The 24,772-nt window shown below is 44.3% G+C and overlaps 1 protein-coding gene across 2 annotated transcripts in view; it reads right to left on the reverse strand.

The window, feature by feature from the left end:
- LOC147731353 (serine/arginine repetitive matrix protein 1-like) overlaps positions 1-24,772 on the reverse strand; it is a 357,020-nt gene that overhangs the window by 107,473 nt on the left and 224,775 nt on the right. For both annotated transcript variants that reach the window (XM_086956400.1, XM_086956398.1), the window contains one exon: positions 22,018-22,188. In XM_086956400.1, the coding sequence (XP_086812526.1) occupies positions 22,018-22,188 (171 nt within the window). The remainder of the gene's footprint in view (positions 1-22,017; positions 22,189-24,772) is intronic.

Consider the following 24,772-nt stretch of genomic DNA (forward strand, 5'->3'; position numbering starts at 1 on the left):
ACAGAAAGCCCGCCCAAGACGCTACCGGCTGAATTATCCTGCAAAGCAGGAGCCCACCAGGCCCTGAAAATTAGCAGGTAGGGTTGCAGAGTTGTTCCTGGAGGGGATGGTGGGCGGAGACTGGTGGTAGTCCGGGAGGCCTTGATTGGACACTGCTGCTGGCTGGGAGAGCTGCAGGGGAACATGGCCCACTGCCACCATTTGGTTCCCCCTCCTGGCGTTCGGGGGACACCGCATTGCTGGTGGTGGCAGCATCTGGACAACCCAGACGATTGCAGCAGAGCAGGTGCAGGGCTGTGGCCTGCACCAGTGGAAGGCCCTCCAGGTTTGTGTGCGTACGCTGTGGTGGAGCAGGGAAGCATGCCGTCCTTAGGCTGGCAACCCTCTGTGCCTGGCTAAGCAGAGTGGGAGCCACTCCGCCATCACCCTGCCGTTGTCTCCTGTCTGGCTCTATCGCCCCCGGCGACGGGTGTTGAGCATGGTGACATGTGTCTGTATCTGCCCAGAGGTTGAGAAGATAGGACCAGAACGTTGGTGCCCTGAGGAGAGGGGGAGGAAGAAGGGTGGAGCTACCCTCTAGCATCCCTGCGGTTGAAAAGGGCCACGCTGCCGGGACGGTGCTGCGGAGAGCTGGCATCACCTTGAGCGGCAGCCCCAAAGAGCTATGCCGGGTCTGGAAGATTCCACAGCAAACTGCAGAAGTGGGTGAAATCAGGGCAGCTCGTCCCTTGGAGCTGTGTTGCTTAGGGGAGGGGGGCGAAAAAAGGGTCTGGGTCAGAGTTGCTGATTCCTGGGTCTGCTGGTCCTCGATGTGAGGAGGGAGCTGCTGGGGATGGACTCCGGGGAAGTCATAACTGCCATTGCCTGTGGGCCTGAATCTCCATTTTCGATGTGCGGCCCAAGAGTGGTGTTGGTGTAATTTTACTCCCCTTAAAGCATTGGGGATTGCCCTGGGACTGCTATTTCTTAATGATATCCTGGGTGTGAGCGCACTGAGGCCTGCCATCGAAAACAATCATGGGGAGGAACAAACAGACGGGCCCCCTAGACAGCACCATGCAGCACTACACAATCCCAGCCCCTGCTTCACAACGCAGCACACCTCTGACATGGGAAATCAAGGTACCGACCAGATGGTGGGGTAACCCCCAAGGGCAGGCTTGCTGGAGACCATCCAGAGGCTGCTGGCCCCGGAAAATGAAATTCAGACTGTGTCCTTCAAGGTCAATCTCTTGCACACTGACCTCAGCAAGGTCTCTGATAAAGACTGGCTGGCAGAGGGCTCCATTGAACAGCTCCAGGCGGATGTGGCCACTTTGAGGAACAGCAGACAGGACAACGCTATTTGAGAAACTAGTGCCCAGAGGCTATAATTAAAGCCTACCGAGCAACAACACACATAACACAGGGTGTCGCCATGGGAGGTTACAAAATGAAACAAGGCGGTACTAAGGAGGAACTACTAAGCCTTTTGACCAATTAACAGCCACAGTGGACAATTACATAAGCAAATGAAAACTGTGAGCAGAGAGTGGGCAGAGCTTCAAGTCCCTACCCCCAATACAGCATGCCTTGCACAGAAGCGCATGCGCTGCCCAGGCTCGACCTAAAAAGTAAGACCATCTGTAACAGGGGCAGTCTCCTGGGAGGGTCAGAAACACTAAAAGCCTGAACTAATTAACGAAACTGGCCAAACAAAAGCAGGCATTTATAAAGTACTGGAACCAACATAAAGGTTGGGAGGTGCTTCAAAGCCACTGTCTGGATACAGCTGACTTGCAGAACAGAGCATGCGCTGCAACCATGCTGCATAATTTAGTCCTTTTCTGCCACATAAATCCAGTGCTCTTGGCTATAAGCAGGAAATTATGAGATTCAGTATATGCAGTGTTTTATGGATTTTCATAATTTGCCACATTATGCATCATCCCCAGAATAAGTTGTAGATCTTAAAAACTAAGGGCTAGATGTAGCTAAATAATTTTTACCGATTCTAAAATACAGAATTTTACTGATTCTGTATTTTAGAATCGGTAAATCTGATGTAGGTAAGATTCGGTAATTACCAAATCGGTATTTACCGATTCGGTAATTGCCATTCATTCCTATGGGCCTGGAGGCCCATAGGAATGAATGTCAATTACCAAATCGGTAATTACCGATTCGGTAAATACCGAATAATTAAAGGGTGGCAGGGTGTCACTTTGGGCAGGGTGTCACTTAGGGCATGTTTGTGTGCCACATGGCACACAAGCCATAATCAGGGGTGCAACAGGGTGTCAAAGTGACACCCTGCCACCCTTAGGGCATGTATGTGTGTCACATGGCACAGGTGTACATGCACAGATTTGCATATACACAGGTATTCGTTATTTACCACCAACTAATAGTTGGTGGTAAATAACGAATCCTTAAAGCTCTGTGGCACTGTTTACAGTGCCACCTACATCTCAAGATACATTGTACCGAATCGGTAATTTTACCGATTCGGTAAAATTACAGAATCTGTATTTTAAGATGCCCTACATCTCAGTATCCAAATATCGGTCCGTAACGGCTGAAAATCGGTATTTTCGGCCATTAGCGACCGGTATTTGGATACCTACAACTGGCCCAATGTTTCTAGCTCAAACGGATCAAACTTTACAAAATTCACAGTAACTTGTGTTGCCGCCCAGTCAAAGGCTCTATGCAAAGGTTCACTGGTCATCTTTCAATTCCAAATTACTTTACTTGGATTCTAAACTGATACTAATGAGGTGAAACCTTTTCCCAGACAGTGTTCACATGATGACAACATTCCGCTGTAAAAATACCACAGCATGTGCCGCTTAATGCCACGTTTGCCTTTTCTCGCTGCATAATGTACAAACCCTGTCACATAACTTGGTCCTTTCCTGCCGCATAATTCCAGCTGCCCTACTACAGCACAAGAAAATGTAAGGCCTCTGAAACCAGCATACCCTAAAACACAGAAAGAAAGGAGGACGTGAAGCCTTCACATATAAGATGCAGAAGTTGATATACACAGAAACACTGCCTCCGAAGCCTGCGTACACCTAACGCAACAAACTTTTACGCCTGAACACAACTAAAATTGAGAAAAAGGTCCACGAGTGAAAAGCTCAGCTTCCTATCTTGGTCCCATTTCGGATGTTTCAATGGATTTGCATTTCGTTTTTTGGGATAAAATACATTTTTTAAAAACTGCAACGCAACATTGGTAGTCTCGGGGAGCTTTAAAGTCTCGTGACGAATGCTTTCTTTAGTTCTTGATCTTTAATAGAACATTGCGAATAAATTACCCAAGGTTCATTATTAATTGCAAAGTTACTCGAACGAAAGAAGGATTTTTCTGTCCAGTCGCCTTCCTAGAAATCCAATCTATGATATTCGAATCGGACTGAATGGTATCTTCCGTTCATGAGAAAATGTCCCTCAATCTATGTATATTGTTCCGTCTATATATATATTTTACATTTTGTAAAACTTTTTAAATTTGAATTTAGCAATGCGCAACTCAGAGGAGATCCGGTCCTTATAACCGCGTATCATATTACAACAAAAAAACTTCCTTAGAAGCTATGGGATAACTACTCACCAGCCATTAAATACTGAACGTCATACTTCTTTTGACAGCCGTTTTTAGGTTTCGCCTGGCGTCCGCTGCGCAGCAGCGTTCGCGTAGGCGAAAACTTTTGAGAAGCAGTCTGGGGCTTGGTCCCGCCTCTCTGTTCCATTGGCTAGCTCCATAAATGGAGGCTAGCCATTGGAACAGAGATGCGTCACTCATTCCCCGAGCAGATTCGTGGGTGTTCCGGTGATTTTTTCGCTCTCCGCCCCTTTGTGAACGTCATTGCGGCGGTGGGCGGTGTTTTTTTTTTGGGAAGATTTTTTTTTTGTCATTTGTCCGAAGATGGCGGCCGGGAAGTAGCTTACTTGAGAAGCTCCGCCGTGCCGTCTTGAACCAGCGTGTGCCAGTTCCCGCCCCCCTCCCGCTGTCCGTGTGCCCGTTCCCGTCCCTCTCCCGCTGTCCGTGTACCCATTCCCGCCCCCTCCCGCTGTTCGTGTGCCTGTTCCCACCCCCTCCCGCTGTCCGTGTGCCCGTTTCCGCCCCCCTCCCGCTGTCTGTGTGCACGTTCCAGCCCCCTCCCTCTGTTCTTGTGCCCGTTCCCGCCCCCCTCCCGCTGTCCGTGTGCACGTTCCCGCCCCCCTCCCGCTGTCACGGCACCTCGGCTTGTTATTTTTATTGTGAGTGTGAAAAGCAGTCTTAAGTGCTCAACCGCATAGTCTCCTGCTGCTGAAGGTTCAGATCTGGCAAACCTGCTGTATGCTGGCGCTCTGTCTGCTCCCTGAGCTAAGGTGTGTGTATTCTGCTGCATCTGCACCCATCCCCCAGTCTGTGACAGTCACTGTCTGGAGGTGGTTTCTGCAGAGAAGGTTGGCCAGCCGGCCTTTGATATGCAGGAATGTGCATTTGCACATCTTTGGCTGACCTTGGGCAGTGCCGTGACTACCTTTCTTTTTCCCATTAAGAACACTAGGCAGAGTCTTTGAGATCATTTTAAGAAGAATCCTAAGAAACAGTTAATTGTAAACCGTAGTGAAATTTTAGAGATGAAATTGTAAATGTTTTTGAAAAAAGTACACAGAGCAATAAATAGACTGCCCAAGAAAATTCACCCTAAGGTCAGTTGTCGCTCAGATATACATGTGTAAATACATGTTGAAAGTTAAAATGAAGCACGCTTCAATTTAATTGTATTACTTTCATTTTAGGAGGTATTTGTGGCCTTTATTTTTCAATATAAAATTAAATATTTTGCTCAAGTTTTAGCTTTGCTACGTAACGGTTTGATGTGAGGATTGGACTTTGCTAAATTGAACGGATAAAATCAAAATGTTCACAACAGATATGTAATATGCTTCCTATGAATGCTTGGCAGTTGAGTGAATTATCTGGTGTCACAAGTAAAAGTGATTAACTTTTTTATTTCTGTGTAATAGGAGAAAATCATGATTGCGTGTGTTGCAGTTTGTTTTCTGTAAAGGCTTTTAACTAATTCAAGGAAAACGTTTCTATCATGTTCAATTGTACCTCTTAAATATTTTGATCATTGTTTTTTTAAACCTTTATTACTTTAAACATGGTTTTGTACTAGTGTGCCTACAACAGCCATAGTTTCATTGCCACACGCAAAATCCAAAAGTGTTCGTTTTTCTTTAGGCTTATTTGTTAAATGCCGGGCGATCGCCTCTATCACTGCAACTGTACGTTTTTCAGTGCTTTATCAAGGGGTTTGTGCATCTTTTTACGCTGGCACTTCTTTTAAACAGGAACGTAAATACCTTTTTGTCTTGGTTTCTCTGTCTCTTTCCAGCTCCCTGAGTCTCACTTGTTTCTTTTGGGAAGTGCTGAAAGAACATGGATAGGTAGGGGAAGAAAGGAGGACCAATAGATTAAGGGGAATGACGTTCTGAGGGAAAGTGTGAGGAAGGGCTATTTGGCAGAGGATAGGAGAGAAGGCTGACATTAGAAGGGTGGAGAGGTGGGAAGAGATAAGGAGGGATCGATGAGGAAGAGGAAGTTCTGGGTAGGAATAGGGTTATATAATTGTGGGATGGGCAGACACACTCTCTCTGTTCCCCCTCCATCCACACAGCACTTCCTCTCACCTCATCCATCTTCTGCCTGCCTCCTTTGAGTATAGATGTAGACCCTGTCATTTGTTTCCTTCTACAAAGGTACAATGTTATCCATTGCTAGTCTTATTGAGAATTATTCTAATAAGTGTTGATGAGAGCACATGCTGTTGAGGTACCAACTCTTAGGCTTTGGTGTCTTGTGTGATGATGTCAGGGCAAGTGTCTAATGTGTCCATTCGTTGTGGGGCAAGGTTTACAGGAAACAATGTGGGTGTCGTGCTGAGGTGGCAATGCTTAGCAAACTGTGAATATTGTGTTGTGTTGTGTGAGTGATAATATTTACCTTCAAAAAAGAATCACAGACCCTAGACTTTACAAGTGAGGTAATGTTACCGCCCAAGGAAATTACACATACTAGATTACAAGATTGTTCCTTTATAGCAAATTTGGCCAACAATACTAATGTAATAACCATAGTGTAAGATCTTAAAGAATACCCAGAAGCAATTGGATCTACCTCAAGCATAGTTGCTACAAAATGCTTGGTTTCACTGTACTTTTGGCATTCCTCTCTAGTATAAAACTGACCTAGTTTTAAGATGCTTACTTTTTGCATGTAAAATGTATTGACCCACTATAGATCCAGATATGTAGTTTGCAGTGCCTCTTGACAAAAAGGATGTCGCTTTTTTTTTACCAGCTGGGCAAACTATATCTCATTGACATTCTCTCTTTCTTCTCGTTCTCCCTTCTCTAGCACTTTCCCCTCTTAATTCTCTTTCTCTCTACACCTGATCGGGTCTCTGTTCTGAGTCTCTTTTCTTCTTGTTTGTGCCTCCTTTTCTCACTATTGCTTTCCTTCTCTTTCAAGTCTGCTTTGCGAAAACTGTTTCCATATTACTGTTTTCCTTCATTTTGTCCCTCCCCGTTTACTTCTGTTTTTATCACTGCTTCTCACTTGCACTACCCCTTCTTTTCCTCTTTCATTTTCTCTTCACTTTCTGTCCCGCTTCCTCTAAGCTGCCATTTTCATCATTTTTCTCAACATTCTTACATGTAGCTCAGTATTTTTTCTTTTCTGCGCCCTTTCCTTCCCTGGCTTTTTCTCTCTCCTTTTTCCCTCTCTTACACTTTATGTATGGTCTCGATATTCAATTGTTCCTATAGCCCGCTTTCTTTCACATGCAATTTAGTTTTTTGCCTTTCTGTTCTTACCCTTGTTCACTCCTCTCTCCAACATATTCTGTTCTCACCTTGTGTGCTCTTTTCTGTATGCCATCCTTTACTTATTTCTTTCTCTCCTTATTTCTTCACATCCCATCATTTTCATAATTCTTTTTCTGTCTTTCGCTCCCTCTTTCTATCATTTCTATGTATATTTATCACTTTGTTCTGTCACCCTCTTCTGTCTCTCTTCCTATTTTTCTTTCTCCTCTGTAAATACGCGACCTATTGCATTGCAAATCCAATAGGTCTCGCATTCGCGAGAGATTAAGCTATTGTCATTGTAAATGACAATGCCATTTATTTATCTGTTTTCAAAACCAACACATAAATAAAAATTTTGTCATTTACAATGACAATAGCTCTAACTTTTGCAAAGGCAAGACCGTTGCATTGTAAATGCTTGTTTAATTCTTTCAATTAATACTGAAGATACGTCCGCTTCTGGTTATCGAAGTGCATGAATAGACTTATGACATAAGTGGTGTCATTTTGGGAGCGGATATTATGCATTCGTGGGTATTTCTTTTTTTTTTAGATCTAAAAGCTTAAAAACTCAGAAATTAAGCAATTGCTTTATAGGTATAAATATGTTTAATGAGATGCACTTCACGAGTCCGAAAAGCATTTTTTTGCATTTTTTATATTATGCCAACTTGCCCAAATTAGAGCTCTTTACACGAGCACATTATATAAAATCAGATTTGTGTTTTTAAGGCACAGGGATATTAATTGAGTTTCCCACAATCACAGGAGGTGGAGCCCATGCCGGGACTTAAAGCTTGTTCCCTATGTTCCAAAATAGACACCTGTGGTTTACAGCCAACAACGAGATGCGTTCTGTACTATTTTTTTGTGTACAGTTGTATGTAGTGCGAGCTTGACCCGAAGGTATGAGAGCACTTTTCATAAGTACCAGTTGCATTACAGACAGACACACATTTTTTGGCAGGTGGAGATTAGTTTAATTGATTTGCCTAGAATCACAGGACAGTGAGCTGACACCGGGACTCGAAGCTGGTTCCCTAAGTTCCAAAACTGACTACTTTGCAGAGTAAATAAGCATGAGTCTACAGCGAGGGCCTAATTAGCGAAGACAAATCGTTGAGAGCCAGAGAAGCAACTCCCTTCCCCCAATCTATAAAGTGAGGCCATTCTTAACAAGCATTTACAATGCAATGGTTTCAACATTATTAAAGGTAGAGCTATTGGCATTGCTCCTGACATTTTTTTAATTTGTTATTTTAAAACATAAAAAATGGTATTGTTATTTACAATGGCAATAGGTGACCATTAGAGAGTAGTAGAGAGTATTCGCAGACACAGAGCCGCACACACACACACACACAGACAGAGCCGCGCGCACACACACACACAGAGCCGCGCACACACACACACACAGAGCCACGCACACACACAGAGCCGTGCGCACACACGCACACAGAGCCGCGCGCACCCACGCACACAGACAGAGCCACGCACACAGACAGAGCCACGCACACAGACGGAGCCACGCACACACACAGACAGAACCACGCACACACAGGCACAGAAAAACCGGGATGACAAGCAGGGAACAGAGGCACAGAAAAATCAGGGGAACCGAGGCACAGAAAAACCGGGGAACAGAGGCAGAGAAAAACCGGGGTGACAAGCAGCACAGCTTGTGCTTAGTAACCCAGTACAGAGTGCAGACACCCTGCTCTTTCAGATGTAAACACTTGCAACACCACAATCCTCATCCAGCAACGAAAGTCTGGTTGGAGAAAGAATACCACACCAGTATATCAGATTAAATGCCTGCATATCAGCTGTGTCGTGTCCAACATTGCTATTATAGACTGGGACTGCAGAGAGATGACCACATTAAATGTCAGATCCAGCTACAATCCCTGTATATTAAGCCATTAGAACTCTGCAGAACGCTGACCACACTATCCTTTCCAATCCTGGAACAGGCAGGAGCTATGCGCAGAAAAATGTACAACACAGCAATCCCTTTAATATAGCAGATCAGGGACCCTTTAATAATTGGAGATTAGTGGCGCCTGCAAAAAGTGACCACAATGAAGATTCTTATATGTACAGAATCACGAACCGTGTGCAGGGACAGACCAGTTGTGTCTGCAGAAGGGTAGGAAGATGAGCACAATGGATATGTACATTTGCAATGCCAAAAACCCCATTGAGTAAGCGCGAAGTACACACACCACGTCCGAGTTGTAAGCTAAAGACAGAGTGGAACGGGTGTACACTAAACACACACACACAAATGAGAAACCCCGTCCGCCCATAAACAGATGACAGAGCGGTACTGTTGTAATCTCCCCTCTGGTTCTGGCCTTCCCTCCTTTCCCCTCTGTGGCCATACGGCCAGTGGTTTGTTCCTAGAACCTTCAGAGGAAGGCTGCATTAGAATGTTGACTGAATGTTTGTTCCCCTTTGGCACTGGAGGCACTGAACTGCTTTATACTGGTGACAATAAACAAAGGTGTTACCTAGAAGCTGTTTGTGATTTATTACCACAATTTGGCGACAGAGGACGGGATGCTGTGTCAGGGACAGCGTGGTGCCTTCCCCTGAAGTTATTAATTCTTGCCAGAGGGCGGGAGTTTTGAAGAAGTTACTCTTCATCTTAAACGTGAGCGAGGAGCTCCGGTATTTCAAGGACTTTAATTGCCACAAATTTAAAGGAGCTCCTTCCTATGCGGTCTTGGGTTTGGATTGGTGGTTACTTTATTCATCTGTGGTGCGGCCACCTACCTTTGCGGAAGTTCATAGGAGCCTGGCCGTAGGAGCGGAGACCTGCTCGAGAGTATTTACCATAGGAGCAGTGTGGTGTGGTGTGGCCGGAATTCGAGTGTCAGGTCGGACACTGGGGCTGCGTGAGGAGCGACATTGTTTAAGGGGGACCTGTATTAGCGTTCGTCCAGAGGCTGAAGGCGCAACCACCCCAGGAGTGGAAGCTGTGAAGAGCCAGATGAGGTGATCCGGTTATGTAAGGGGCAGCTGCGGAAACTCGGGTGTCAGGTCGGGCACAGGGGTGGCGAGTGTAGAGCTGCAGATGGTGTGTTAGCAGTGGTGTGGAGCCCGTGGCAACTCGTGTGTCAGGTTGGGCACAGTGGCGGCGTGTGGAGAGCTGCGGATGGGGTGTTTGTTCATCGGTGTAGACATTGGAGCGAGGAGACACGTTCGGAACCTCGTAAACGGCAGCGCAGCAATAGTCCGTTAAAGTGGACGCTTTGAGGCAAAGATTCCTGCTCCGGTCAATATTTACAACAAAAAAAAATGATTCGGAAGAAAGTCAAGTGGTTTTTACCTCATTCGGCGTTTCCCGGGCGGCGGACATACAAGCCTGGCTGACACCTCTCGCAGTCTCCTCCTCAGAGGAAGATCCCGCCCGAGCAGTGAGCTGATTGACATACACAGCAAAAAAATAAAACATAGAAAGGCTTGTAACTGATATCAGTCTGGTTATCCCAGGCAGCACTTTCCTCGAAATGGCTAGAAAGACGCAGACAAACACAAAACACAAAGACTGCGGCGCCCACCAACTTGAGAAATACCACATATACGTCTTCGATTTTAAAACTGCTGAACATGTAAATGAAATGTTTTGCTTTACCGCAGCCGTGTGCTCGGAAATAGAAATGTACCTTTACAATTGTAAGCTTCAGAAAGCGGCAGCAACTTCATTCGATGCAGGGTCGTAATTAGCAACACCCGTGGGTAGCACTTAACAAGCCCATTTACTTCGCCACCCCCGCAGCCCCTTCCTTCCATGGGCCAGCCTGGAAGCCGTAGATTTATCTGTGGCAGCGACGCAGAGCACCAAAAAAAAAAATGGCGGCCGCAAGCTTCCGAAATATTCGGATTCGGGGGCGTGTATTTGTTGTGTTGAGTGACAGATGACGTCACTGTCGAAAGAACAGCAAAACGTATGCCCCCGAATCCGAAAGAATCCGAAAGAGACGGGGCTTGTTTGGAGTGATTCCCATCTCCTCCAATGGCTGGCCTCCGTTTAGGAAGCTAGCCAATGGAAGAGAATGGAGAAGAGAATGGAGGAGAGAGGCGGGTTCAAGACCCCTTACTCAAAGTCATAAAAACGCTGACTTCCGGCTGGCAAGCCAGCCATCGGTCCGAGACCTAAAAGGGACTTTACTGTCAACAATGAGATGCGGTCAATACTGTGTATAATGGACAAACTGTGCAAATATATTTCAAGAAAAACACGACGATAGTAAGATAAACGCTTTTAAATTCTAATTTATATTTAGAAACTAGTTAGCGTTGGGGATGATACGGATAAATGTACTTATGTAGGGATGTTTTTAAAAATATGATATAGTGCATGAGATTTGTGCTTGTCTCCACTGTTGAGAAATAGCCAGCGTTTTATAAAAACACAAAAATGTAACCTCGATGTAAACAGTTTTGATTCCTTCATTTGATTACTTTTCAAAAATCACAACTATGTTTTACACGTAACGATAAAGGAGTTTAGGAACAAAACAAATGTGTAACTTAATTTCCGAGTGAATATATTACTAGTTAAGACAAATACCACTGGTAACCACGCAGGTAAGGGCGCTTAAAATATCTCCAGGAATTCACACTAAATTTGTGAATCAATGGTGCAGCTAGGTGAGAAAAGGGTGGTTACCAGACTACCCTCAAAATCACACATGTGTGTGGGGAATAAGATTAGAGAATGGGGGATCTCACCTGCGCTCCTAATTATCTGGTAATCGAATTCACCTAGTACAGGTTAGTCAAAGTAATCGTATTAGCAAATAACACAGTTATGCTATATAGCACAGTTATAATATCAATGTTGTAACCAAACGTTACTGGTCACATAAGAACAGTGTTCATACCTCAAAGTTGGACGTCACGTAAGAAAGTAATTAGAATTCCTCAGATATCTCAGGCTCAAAGCTTCATCATAAGAGGCCCACTACTCCCGCATCTGTAGTGAATCAATTTAACGCAAAGTCTCGTCTATATAAATTCCGGCGTATATTACTAGTATTTTTTCTACTAAGGGGTGAGGATGTGGCCTAACGGCCAAAGCTGCCGACTTTGGAGCTGGGGAACCAGTTTCGGGAATCGGGATCAGCTTCAACATCCTGTGATTCCGGGAAAATGGCAAATCACTTAATGTCTCCATGCCTACCAAAACAAGCATTTGCAATACAATAGATCTGGTATTTATGAGTTTAAGCTATTCTCATTTACAACGCCATTAGCTCAAACTCTTGTAAATGCACGACCTCGGCCGCCATTGTCCCGGGCTGCTTGAAAGTGAAAGCGGGCATGGCTGGGAAAGCACGCTGTGCCCGCAGTAGGAGGAACTCATTAAAGAAAAGGGTGCTTTCAAACTAAATGAGACATGCCGTGTTGCATCCGAAGTAAAGGGGCCAGTCATCCTGGGTGTTTATAAATGCAGACAAGGCGGTACCAAGGAGGGACTAACAACCTTAACAACAACTCGCAAGACAGCGTTTACGAAGGACAATGACACAAGCCAATGAAAAATGTGTGTGGAGTGGGCGGGGCTTCTCTTACATACTCCACTACAAAATGTCTTGCTGCGCATGCGCGCTGACTCCGGCTCGACCTAAAAAGCAACTACAAAGTAACGAGAAAGTAATCTAAAGTAATTACAAGTGTTCAAAAAAGCTTACAACCCATTTTCTTGACTGCAAAGTCACTTGAATGCTCCTACAAAACCATTACACACCATCATGAAAAGTATTAATCTAATGAAAGTATCACTTACCTGCTACTGAGTAAATCTTGGTTCTAGTAATAAAAATAAAGTAACAACTTTTTATAAAACCAATTGATCTGGAATGAGTCTGAGTGTGTGACATATCTTCCCGGAGTGTGTACAACAAAGACTTAACACTAACCACTGATAAGCCTGGCAGTTCAACCACACTACCACAAAAAAACAAGCATTTGCAATGCAATAGGTCTCGCATTTATGCAAGTTTAAGCTATTGACATTGTAAATAACAATGCCTTTTATTTACGTTTTAAAAACAAAAACAAAAATAAAAGGCATTGTTATTTGCAATGTCAATACCTCAAACTTGCGTAAATGCGAGACCTATTGCATTACAAATGCTTGTTGGTTCTGAGATCAACCCTGTTGAAAGGTCAATATTCCTTTGCTAATGTCCAGAAAGAATATTTCCTAGAGTTAGTCGTTCCTCTTTTCTACAGGTAAAACAGGTAAATTTTATTATTTTGTTGCGCATTATACAATCACGTTTATCAATGCATTTTATAGCTCACACTGCATAATTGAATCAGCTCTAGGCGCCGATGGCTGGTGTTATTATTACTCAGCTTAATGGTACTCACTGTCCCCCATTGAAAGGATAAGTAGGTGAGAGGAATCAACAGTATGCGCTTTATGTTTCACAGAGACCTATGCATTAATCCATGAGTCTGCGTCACTTGCTTCACACAAAGAGCACTGGTAGAGTATCCCCTTAGGCCGGATCGGAACAATAACTCGCAATTAGGGGATCCATCAATGGATATGTGAGGAGGAGATGCCCAATATTCCACGACAAACCGCTAAAGAAAAGATCACAGCAGCCTAGAGACAGAAAACGACTGCGTGTTTATACAACTCATGTGCTGGGTTGCAGCAGTATCTAAACGCGCAGATCCTCACTGAAAGGAGGAGTGGGGGGGACATGACTGAATGCTGACATTTCTGAAAGCATGTTTCAACTGTATGGAACTCCTAGAAGCAGTGACAATGGGCCTGGAGGGCTGAATCCACTGGAAACCCCTAAGTTTTCTGTAACTCGACTTAGACAGACCTTCAGGGTAAAATACCCACTGATTGAAGATGAAACGGCAGAAAACGCCCAGCACAAACCACTGAAGCTACAGTACACGCACACTCATGTGTTTGCATTGGCCGTGCGACATCGCGGAAGGGGCCTGTACAAGAAACAGGAAGGAACTTCTGGGAGAACGTCCGGAACCCTGCAGCCTGAATGCTGAAGTTCCGGCCCCATCAGAGGGGCTCCCATGAGTGAAGGAAGCCCCGCGTGTGTGCCAGGTGATACAGCGGAGATACCAGGGGAGTCGCGACAAAAGAGCCAGGTGAGTGGGGGGGTGGCTGTGTGCGTGCGTGCGTGTGTGTGTGTGTGTGCGTGTGTGTGTGTGTGTGTGTGCGCGTATGTGTGCGTGTGTGTGTGCCTGCGTGTGTGTGTGTGTGCGTATTTGGGTGTGTGTGCATGCGTGAGTGTGGGTGTGTGTGTGCACGTGCGCGATTGAGAGAGGCGAGAGGCTGACTTGCGGTTAATGTTGAACAGGAGATGTGCATGGCGCCGGGCTGGGCGTGCGCGCCCACGAGGTGAATTCGCCGAGGGAAAGCGCGTACCCTTCCCCTGTCCAACATTCCAGGCAAGTGCACAACATAAGGTCTTTCGCTGGACTACAGCGCTTCGCGCTGCTAACACCAGCGAGACCTAAAAAAGTGTAACGTATTTTCTACTTTAGCCTCTGCTATATATCTGTGGATCCACTGGACCCTATGCACACTATACCTTACTTTGTTTTAGAATATTCACAGCCAGCTTCCTACAGACATACAAGATATCACAGTGGTATCAGGAGATCATATTGGGTCACTCCACAATAACTTTTTTGGGGGGCAAGTCTGATTTTCGGTCAAAAGATGTATTTAAGGCAGGTTGGAGTCTAGTCCTGATGTTAGGAAACAGAATTTCAAAGCATTTTCTTGGGCTTGTGACATATCTTCCCGGAGTGTGTACAACAAAGACTTAACACTAACCACTGATAAGCCTGGCAGTTCAACCACACTACCACAAAAAAACAAGCATTTGCAATGCAATAGGTCTCGCATTTATGCAAGTTTAAGCTATTGACATTGTAAATAACAATGCCTTTTATTTACGTTTTAAAAACAAAAACAAAAATAAAAGGCATTGTTATTTGCAATGTCAATACCTCAAACTTGCGTAAATGCGAGACCTATTGCATTACAAATGCTTGTTGGTTCTGAGATCAACCCTGTTGAAAGGTCAATATTCCTTTGCTAATGTCCAGAAAGAATATTTCCTAGAGTTAGTCGTTCCTCTTTTCTACAGGTAAAACAGGTAAATTTTATTATTTTGTTGCGCATTATACAATCACGTTTATCAATGCATTTTATAGCTCACACTGCATAATTGAATCAGCTCTAGGCGCCGATGGCTGGTGTTATTATTACTCAGCTTAATGGTACTCACTGTCCCCCATTGAAAGGATGAGTAGGTGAGAGGAATCAACAGTATGCGCTTTATGTTTCACAGAGACCTATGCATTAATCCATGAGTGTGCATCACTGACTTCACACAAAGAGCACTGGTAGAGTATCCCCTTAGGCCGGATCGGAACAATAACTCGCAATTAGGGGATCCATCAATGGATATGTGAGGAGGAGATGCCCAATATTCCACGACAAACCGCTAAAGAAAAGATCACAGCAGCCTAGAGACAGAAAACGACTGCGTGTTTATACAACTCATGTGCTGGGTTGCAGCAGTATCTAAACGCGCAGATCCTCACTGAAAGGAGGAGTGGGGGGGACATGACTGAATGCTGACATTTCTGAAAGCATGTTTCAACTGTATGGAACTCCTAGAAGCAGTGACAATGGGCCTGGAGGGCTGAATCCACTGGAAACCCCTACGTTTTCTGTAACTCGACTTAGACAGACCTTCAGGGTAAAACACCCACTGATTGAAGATGAAACGGCAGAAAACGCCCAGCACAAACCACTGAAGCTACAGTACACGCACACTCATGTGTTTGCATTGGCCGTGCGACATCGCGGAAGGGGCCTGCACAAGAAACAGGAAGGAACTGCTGGGAGAACGTCCGGAACCCTGCAGCCTGAATGCTGAAGTTCCGGCCCCATCAGAGGGGCTCCCATGAGTGAAGGAAGCCCCGCGTGTGTGCCAGGTGATACAGCGGAGATACCAGGGGAGTCGCGACAAAAGAGCCAGGTGAGTGGGGGGGTGGCTGTGTGCGTGCGTGCGTGTGTGTGTGTGCGTGTGTGTGTGTGTGTGTGTGTGTGTGTGTGTGTGCGCGTATGTGTGCGTGTGTGTGTGTGCCTGCGTGTGTGTGTGCGTGTTTGGGTGTGTGTGCATGCGTGAGTGTGGGTGTGTGTGTGTGCACGCGCGCGATTGAGAGAGGCGAGAGGCTGACTTGCGGTTAATGTTGAACAGGAGATGTGCATGGCGCCGGGCTGGGCGTGCGCGCCCACGAGGTGAATTCGCCGAGGGAAAGCGCGTACCCTTCACCTGTCCAACATTCCAGGCAAGTGCACAACATAAGGTCTTTCGCTGGACTACAGCGCTTCGCGCTGCTAACACCAGCGAGACCTAAAAAAGTGTAACGTATTTTCTACTTTAGCCTCTGCTATATATCTGTGGATCCACTGGACCCTATGCACACTATACCTTACTTTGTTTTAGAAAATTCACAGCCAGCTTCCTACAGACATACAAGATATCACAGTGGTATCAGGAGATCATATTGGGTCACTCCACAATAACTTTTTTGGGGGGCAAGTCTGATTTTCGGTCAAAAGATGTATTTAAGGCAGGTTGGAGTCTTGTCCTGATGTTAGGAAACAGAATTTCAAAGCATTTTCTTGGGCTTGTGACATATCTTCCCGGAGTGTGTACAACAAAGACTTAACACTAACCACTGATAAGCCTGGCAGTTCAACCACACTACCACAAAAAAACAAGCATTTGCAATGCAATAGGTCTCGCATTTATGCAAGTTTAAGCTATTGACATTGTAAATAACAATGCCTTTTATTTACGTTTTAAAAACAAAAACAAAAATAAAAGGCATTGTTATTTGCAATGTCAATACCTCAAACTTGCGTAAATGCGAGACCTATTGCATTACAAATGCTTGTTGGTTCTGAGATCAACCCTGTTGAAAGGTCAATATTCCTTTGCTAATGTCCAGAAAGAATATTTCCTAGAGTTAGTCGTTCCTCTTTTCTACAGGTAAAACAGGTAAATTTTATTATTTTGTTGCGCATTATACAATCACGTTTATCAATGCATTTTATAGCTCACACTGCATAATTGAATCAGCTCTAGGCGCCGATGGCTGGTGTTATTATTACTCAGCTTAATGGTACTCACTGTCCCCCATTGAAAGGATGAGTAGGTGAGAGGAATCAACAGTATGCGCTTTATGTTTCACAGAGACCTATGCATTAATCCATGAGTGTGCATCACTGGCTTCACACAAAGAGCACTGGTAGAGTATCCCCTTAGGCCGGATCGGAACAATAACTCGCAATTAGGGGATCCATCAATGGATATGTGAGGAGGAGATGCCCAATATTCCACGACAAACCGCTAAAGAAAAGATCACAGCATCCTAGAGACAGAAAACGACTGCGTGTTTATACAACTCATGTGCTGGGTTGCAGCAGTATCTAAACGCGCAGATCCTCACTGAAAGGAGGAGTGGGGGGGACATGACTGAATGCTGACATTTCTGAAAGCATGTTTCAACTGTATGGAACTCCTAGAAGCAGTGACAATGGGCCTGGAGGGCTGAATCCACTGGAAACCCCTAAGTTTTCTGTAACTCGACTTAGACAGACCTTCAGGGTAAAACACCCACTGATTGAAGATGAAACGGCAGAAAACGCCCAGCACAAACCACTGAAGCTACAGTACACGCACACTCATGTGTTTGCATTGGCCGTGCGACATCGCGGAAGGGGCCTGCACAAGAAACAGGAAGGAACTGCTGGGAGAACGTCCGGAACCCTGCAGCCTGAATGCTGAAGTTCCGGCCCCATCAGAGGGGCTCCCATGAGTGAAGGAAGCCCCGCGTGTGTGCCAGGTGATACAGCGGAGATACCAGGGGAGTCGCGACAAAAGAGCCAGGTGAGTGGGGGGGTGGCTGTGTGCGTGCGTGCGTGTGTGTGTGTGTGCGTGTGTGTGCGTGTGTGTGTGTGTGTGTGCGCGTATGTGTGCGTGTGTGTGTGTGCCTGCGTGTGTGTGTGCGTGTTTGGGTGTGTGTGCATGCGTGAGTGTGGGTGTGTGTGTGTGCACGCGCGCGATTGAGAGAGGCGAGAGGCTGACTTGCGGTTAATGTTGAACAGGAGATGTGCATGGCGCCGGGCTGGGCGTGCGCGCCCACGAGGTGAATTTGCCGAGCGAAAGCGCGTACCCTTCCCCTGTCCAACATTCCAGGCAAGTGCACAACATAAGGTCTTTCGCTGGACTACAGCGCTTCGCGCTGCTAACACCAGCGAGACCTAAAAAAGTGTAACGTATTTTCTACTTTAGCCTCTGCTATATATCTGTGGATCCACTGGACCCTATGCACACTATACCTTACTTTGTTTTAGAATATTCACAGCCAGCTTCCTACAGACATACAAGATATCACAGTGGTATCAGGAGATCATATTGGGTCACTCCACAATAACTTTTTTGGGGGGCAAGTCTGATTTTCGGTCAAAAGATGTATTTAAGGCAGGTTGGAGTCTTTACCTGATGTTAGGAAACAGAATTTCAAAGCATTTTCTCTGGGTTTGATTTTCAGACTATGCCTGCATACAGAATAGTCATAATATGATGCTGGCAGAACAACCAACTTTGAAGCGTGCCTTTGCCGGACAACCCTTCCATCACACTGCAAGCAATATTTGAAGTAACCTCCTGTAACTAGATTGCCTTCTCGCCCCCAAAAACCAAATGATCCAAAGCTTCATGGCACATCCTTTTGTCAGTCACCCCTTGTGATGTAATTTGTGGAAGAAGAAAATGTCGTGTGCAGTAAACATTGGGTGTTTCCTAAAACTTGGCAGACCGATATCCCGACCGTCGAAATTTAAATCCCATTATGTTCTATGGGATTTACATTGCGGTGGATGGGATATCCATCACCGTTGTGACAGAGTAACCAGTACGCCGAGATCTAAATCTAAATTAGTATTTTTTTCATTAAAATATATATATATATATATATATATTACGGCCAGCCAAGGCCGTGGATGGAGCCCTGCTGCAAAGACAGACCCGAGGTAACGCAGGCAGCATTACTTCACGAAGGGACAGGAATTGCCCAATGAAAGCAGCAACGAGACTTTTGTTTTGCGCAGAATGTTGACAGCCCCCCCACTTGGGCATTATGAACTTTATTTCGGCAATACTTGCACAACAACTCACTGTAGGAAGAGCGAGTACACTACCAATACCAGAATGCCGTGCGAACGGCCACGCCCACAAGTGTTGGTATTGGAACATATTTAAAAGTGCACCGCAACAGGTTTGTGCACGTTTGCTGTTCCAGGCCTCTGATGAAGTATGAAAATATGAAACGCGTCAGGTGGAACAACACGGACAAGCTGCGCACTTTGTGTAAACCAACTGCAAGCCTTCATTAAAATTACGAGCAGAATTCATTCCTGTTTGGGCCCCTTCCTTTTGTTGTGGCAAAGGAGTTTTGGATTTATTACGGCCAGCCAAGGCCGTGGATGGAGCCCTGCTGGAAAGACAGACCCGAGGTAACGCAGGCAGCATTACTTCACGAAGGGACAGGAATTGCCTAATGAAAGCAGCAACGAGACTTGTTTTGCTTAGAATGTTGACAGCCCCCCACTTGGGCATTATGAACTTTATTTCGGCAATACTTGCACAACAACTCACTGTAGGAAGAGCGAGTACACTACCAATACCAGAATGCCGTGCGAACGGCCAAGCCCACAAGTGTTGGTATTGGAACGTATTTAAAAGTGCACCGCAACAGGTTTGTGCACGTTTGCTGTTCCAGGCCTCTGATGAAGTATGAAAATATGAAACACGTCAGGCGGAACAACACGGACAAGCTGCGCACTTTGTGTAAAACAACTGCAAGCCTTCATTAAAATTACGAGCAGAATTCATTCCTGTTTGGGCCCCTTCCTTTTGTTGTGGCAAAGGAGTTTTGGATTTATTACGGCCAGCCAAGGCCGTGGATGGAGCCCTGCTGCAAAGACAGACCCGAGGTAACGCAGGCAGCATTACTTCACGAAGGGACAGGAATCGCCTAATGAAAGCAGCAACAAGACTTTTGTTTTGCGCAGAATGTTGACAGCCCCCCCACTTGGGCATTATGAACTTTATTTCGGCAATACTTGCACAACAACTCACTGTAGGAAGAGAGAGTACACTACCAATACCAGAATGCCGTGCGAACGGCCACGCCCACAAGTGTTGGTATTGGAACGTATTTAAAAGTGCACCGCAACAGGTTTGTGCACGTTTGCTGTTCCAGGCCTCTGATGAAGTATGAAAATATGAAACGCGTCAGGCGGAACAACACGGACAAGCTGCGCACTTTGTGTAAACCAACTGCAAGCCTTCATTAAAATTACGAGCAGAATTAATTCCTGTTTGGACCCCTTCCTTTTGTTGTAGCAAAGGAGTTTTGGATATATATATATATATATATATATATACTGGAGTGGAATTGAGCAACCACAAGTACCATAAAGCCACGCTACTGGCAACGCCCACTGGGGCGGGAACTATTCAATGAAAATGGTTGCTAACGCCGGTCTTCTCATCGTGTTATTGCCCATGAAGAAGAGTCAGGAAGACTTGAAACGCGTCGGCATAAGATGTTTGTTTTTTACTGAAACTGCCTGCAGCCTTCGTGAATAAATGCACATGATTAAACCTACCTGTGAGAGGCTCTTCCAAGCTTTGGCGAACTTTTGTGTTTGGATATTAGCGGCCGGTCCAGGTCGCGGAAGATGCCCAGCTGTAACTGCAGCGACGACTACACCACCCGGTGTCATCACCACAGGAGGCAGTGCTCATGAAGGATTGAATCTGCGGAAGCTACAAGTAATAACTGCATCACCCCACTGTGGTTTTTATTTAATACCACGCTGCTGAAAGACGGACTCACTGGAGTGGAATTGAGCAACCACAAGTACCATAAAGCCACGCTACTGGCAACTCCCACTGGGGCGGGAACTATTCAATGAAAATGGTTGCTAACGCCGGTCTTCTCATCGTGTTATTGCCCATGAAGAAGAGTCAGGAAGACTTGAAACGCGTCGGCATAAGATGTTTGTTTTTTACTGAAACTGCCTGCAGCCTTCGTGAATAAATGCACATGATTAAACCTACCTGTGAGAGGCTCTTCCAAGCTTTGGGCAACTTTTGTGATTGGATATTAGCGGCCGGTCCAGGTCGCGGAAGATGCCCAGCTGTAACTGCAGCGACGACTACACCACCCGGTGTCATCACCACAGGAGGCAGTGCTCATGAAGGATTGAATCTGCGGAAGCTACAAGTAATAACTACATCACCCCACTGTGGTTATTATTTAATACCACGCTGCTGAAAGACGGACTCACTGGAGTGGAATTGAGCAACCACAAGTACCATAAAGCCACGCTACTGGCAACGCCCACTGGGGCGGGAACTATTCAATGAAAATTGTTGCTAACGCCTGTCTTCTCATCGTGTTATTGCCCATGAAGAAGAGTCAGGAAGACTTGAAACGCGTCGGCATAAGATGTTTGTTTTTTACTGAAACTGCCTGCAGCCTTCGTGAATAAATGCACATGATTAAACCTACCTGTGAGAGGCTCTTCCAAGCTTTGGCAAACTTTTGTGATTATATATATATATATATATATATATATATATATATATATATATATATATATATATATATTAACACAATATTACAACTGAATACATTTTATACAGTACAATACACCATCTTTGGTCAGGTTATCTTACTACACATCATTCTAGGCAATTCATCACATGACCGTCCAGGTCCACAACAGGTGTAGTTAGCAAAGAGCAAGTGCCACAGGAGGCATCAAGAATACTTTCTTACTCCACATTTAAAGCCACCCTCAAACAAAGAGAATGCGGGAACTCACAAGTGCAGGGAGGGGTGAGAGGATGTGTCATGTACTCATTTCATTCCTTTCCCAGGTGAAAACATGCGAAAAATGTACAGAGAATGGTAGCATCAGTAATAATTGTGAAATTCAAAAAGCCTGGAAGACACCCTTTATGTGATGCAAAGATGTCTTTAAAAAGTATAAGAACTAACCTGTCTCTGTTTCATTTCCTCTTTCTTCAGTTCCAGAAAAGCAGTGGGTATGCCAGCAATATTTTCTTGAGCACTCAAAAGAAGCGGCCAAAGCTCTTCCATGAATTCTCTGGCATTTTTATCATTTAAAAAGTCAATGAGGTTTATTTGCATCATTTTTGAATCTGGATTCTGAAAGAAATATAACAGGAAGACACAAAGGTCACTTAGAACCCATAAATGCTCAATGATAACATAGTTAATAATGGCTACCAATGATGTTTTGTAGGCTGTTCTACGCTAACTAAGATGCACTAAAGTTCAATCAAAGGTAGTTATGCCATCTCACTGTATATCAAGGGGCCAGTTAGTCCTTTGTGGATATGTCCAGGACAGTGACACTTGATTAGAAGACCAAGGGCCCGATGTAGGTGGCAAATTCCGGTCGGAAACGGACGAAATCGGCCGTTTCCGACCGGTATTTGGCACTTTGAGATGTAGGGGGCCAGTATTTACCTATTTGGTATATTTACCGAATCGGTAAATTTACAGAATCTGTAAAATACCGAATCGGTATTTTTACCGATTCGGTATCTTCCAGATGTAGGTGGGACTCTTCTGAGTCCCACAGTCCTTCCAGATTCGGTATTTTAACACCCAATCCAATTGGGTGTTAAAATACCGAATCCAGGTGTGCATGCACATGTGTGCATGCACACCTATGCCATGTGACAGACAGACATGCCCTTATGGCATGTCTGTGTGCCACATGGCACACAAGCCAGTATTGGGGGTGCTAGAGGGTGTGAAAGTGACACCCCCTGCACCCTTGCTGGAATCGGTATTTACCGATTCGGTAAATACCGAATCGGTAATGCCCATTGATTCCTATGGGCTTCAATGCCCATAGGAATCAATGGGCATTACCGATTCGGTATTTACCGAATCGGTAAATACCGATTCCTTCTGATTTGGTAATTTTTAAAATAAAATTACCTACATCTGCCCTTCTCTTTTTTACCACTTCTTAAATACCGATTCGGTATGAATCGGTATTTATGAAGTGGTAAAAAAGATTTACCTACATCGGGCCCCAAGAGTCTAAGTTTTGATTAGATTTGTAGGCCCAAGTCTATCATAAACCCATAGTAATGCCTGCAAACAAACACACTTTGATGATTTGAAAACTTTATCAGCTAGTAAACAATTATTTAATATCAAAAGTACCTCAGGAGAGCACAACCATAGGCTTTGCATGCATGCTCAATACTACACCAAATAATAGAATTCAAATACTGCAAGAATTACCACTTGGTAAAATAATTACCACACAGCTATGGAGTTAAGATTGCCATTATGAACTGTCCACAAAGGATTAAAAGCTTGAAAGTCTCAGAATAATTGGCTTTATACATTAGAAGTTCTCTGACAAAAAAAAAATGTCCATAGAAAGGCACAGCACAAAGTACAGATTTCAGATGCCGTCCGCTTCTTCTTGAAACCTTGGGGGAGGGGTTTTGATATCGCCAAGTCCCCTGTAGAGAAAGATGTTCCCTCGGCTTGCTTCCGACTCCCTACTGCAACTCAACCACCTCGAATTTAACATTATATCATTTATCTAAATTGCAAAAGACGAACAATTAATCATGAGTTCACAACTTCAATACGTTTTTTTTAAATGCTCTAAGCTTTTGATTCTTGCTTAGTGTATGGAGAACTCCCTGCATCATGATTCAAATCTGCATTCACCAGAATACATCGAAGATGTGTGTATATATATATATATATATATATATATATATATATATATATAACGAAACCGTTATTCATTAACATCATCCTTTGCAGAAGAATAACGCGAGTAAGCCCAAGTTTTGTGCAGATTCTTCAGTGGTTTATTGTGCAAGTATAACGCCAGCCATCCGCCATAACGCGTTTCACCTCCCAAACGAGGCTTGATCACAAGACGTGCAATGAAACAAAAGAGGGTCTTAAATAATCCCAAATGGGGGCGTGGCATATCAAATTTGTTTAAAGTGACCAGTGCATATGTCTTTTCTCTTTTTCACAAACTTTTAGTCAATTTGAAACAAAATTGAGGGCATAGTGCCCAATGACTTCGATCCCACATATTTTGACATATAAAATCAAAAACATGGAATTTGAATTCATCCTCATTCCATGTACGCAATTAATTACATTTGAATATAGATAACTAAAATATCAAAGTTATCAAAAATATATCTATATACAATCTGTTATCAAAAATACCTAAATATATATATATATAAATATCAAAAATATGTTGATCTATATATATAAGAAAATTATATCATATGAATATATACACATTAAAATTGATCATATATACATATCCTGTGGGAGATAAATATCAGCTCGTTCAAATTGCTAAGTGTGTACCTAATAATCTAGTGATTATATAAAGTAAATTTTGGATAGGCACAAGCGAGCAACCTATCCAAGCCACAGATAAGCCTCCATCGCATATTTTATCATCTTTAATACAAAGGCCCTCAAAAGCAGCTGTGAAATATATCTAAAGTGTGATGAAATAAAGTGCCCGTGCCAAAAAAGATTTTTTTTTCAATAATAACGAAATTATTTTAAAAAAACATTTCACGGAAAAGATAGAAGTTGGGGATACCGGAGCCTCAAGGATTCATATGAATATTTGATGGCTGTGCTAAAATGAATTTAAAGCATCAGCCCGGGTATACTTGGCATCCCTAAACAGAACAAGATCGAGGGCAACTGC

Source organism: Lissotriton vulgaris, chromosome 2_1 (genome assembly GCF_964263255.1).
Source record: "Lissotriton vulgaris chromosome 2_1, aLisVul1.2, whole genome shotgun sequence".
Lineage (NCBI taxonomy): Eukaryota > Metazoa > Chordata > Amphibia > Caudata > Salamandridae > Lissotriton > Lissotriton vulgaris.